Below are 813 nucleotides of genomic sequence, written 5' to 3'. Positions count from 1 at the left end.
CAAGTAGGGGATGAAATACAGACGCCAAGTTCTTCCAGCCAAAGGTGTTACCGAGGTAGAAGAGGCCGGCAAAGGCAATAGCAAGACCGACATCAGACATGATGACCCTCAAGCATCGCGATTCTCGTACAGGGGGCTGCGGGGATCAAAGTGGTTGACGCCACCGCCGAAACCGTTATGCTTGCCCTTGCCACGGCCCTCACGGTGACGCTCGTGGTAGTTGTGGCCGGTAACGTTGTTGACGAGGTAACTGGGCCAGCCGACGAGCTGCTGGCCGACGAGGTGAAGCAGGGTGGCGATAGGCGTCTCCTCAGTCAACTCAGCAAGCTCGTGAGCCATGGTACCGAGGCGAGTGGCGTGCTCCTCACGAGTACGGGGCACAAAGACCATGTCGCGCTCCATGTTGCCGGTGGCCTTGTGGTGCTTGCTGTGGGACATTTGCCAGCTGTAGTAGGGCACAAGAAGGGCAGAATGGAGGAACCAGCCGGTGACGTTGTTGACGCGAGTTGAATCAGAGAAGGCGCCATGGCCGCACTCGTGGGCAATGACCCAGAGACCGGTGGCGAAAAGACCCTGAAGGATAGTGTACACGGCCCAAAGAGCGACACGGAGAGGGTACGAGGGAATGTACTGCGGCGTCACGAAGTTGTGCCAGATGGTGAACGTGGTGGCGAGGAGAACCATGTCACGGGCGATGTAGCCGTAGCCCCTGAGCGCAGAGCGCTCGAACCAGTGCTTAGGGATGGCATCGCGGATGTCCTTGATGGTAAAGTCGGGCGGGGTGAACTCGTTCCGTACGTGTCGAGGAGGAAT

General features: G+C 58.8%; 1 protein-coding gene across 1 annotated transcript in view; it reads right to left on the bottom strand.

Moving 5' to 3' along the window:
* Positions 1–684, bottom strand: part of VDBG_02493 (Delta(12) fatty acid desaturase) — a gene marked incomplete at both ends in the record, with an annotated part of 1,474 nt that extends 790 nt beyond the window's left edge. Inside the window, one exon of the mRNA XM_003008259.1 lies at positions 131–684. Coding sequence (XP_003008305.1) covers positions 131–684 — 554 coding nt within the window. The remainder of the gene's footprint in view (positions 1–130) is intronic.
* Positions 685–813: the final 129 nt, after the last annotated feature.

Source organism: Verticillium alfalfae, genomic scaffold (genome assembly GCF_000150825.1).
Source record: "Verticillium alfalfae VaMs.102 supercont1.2 genomic scaffold, whole genome shotgun sequence".
Taxonomy (NCBI): domain Eukaryota; kingdom Fungi; phylum Ascomycota; class Sordariomycetes; order Glomerellales; family Plectosphaerellaceae; genus Verticillium; species Verticillium alfalfae.
Note: the sequence above shows the minus strand (reverse complement) of the source record. Positions and strands in the feature narration are given on the sequence as shown.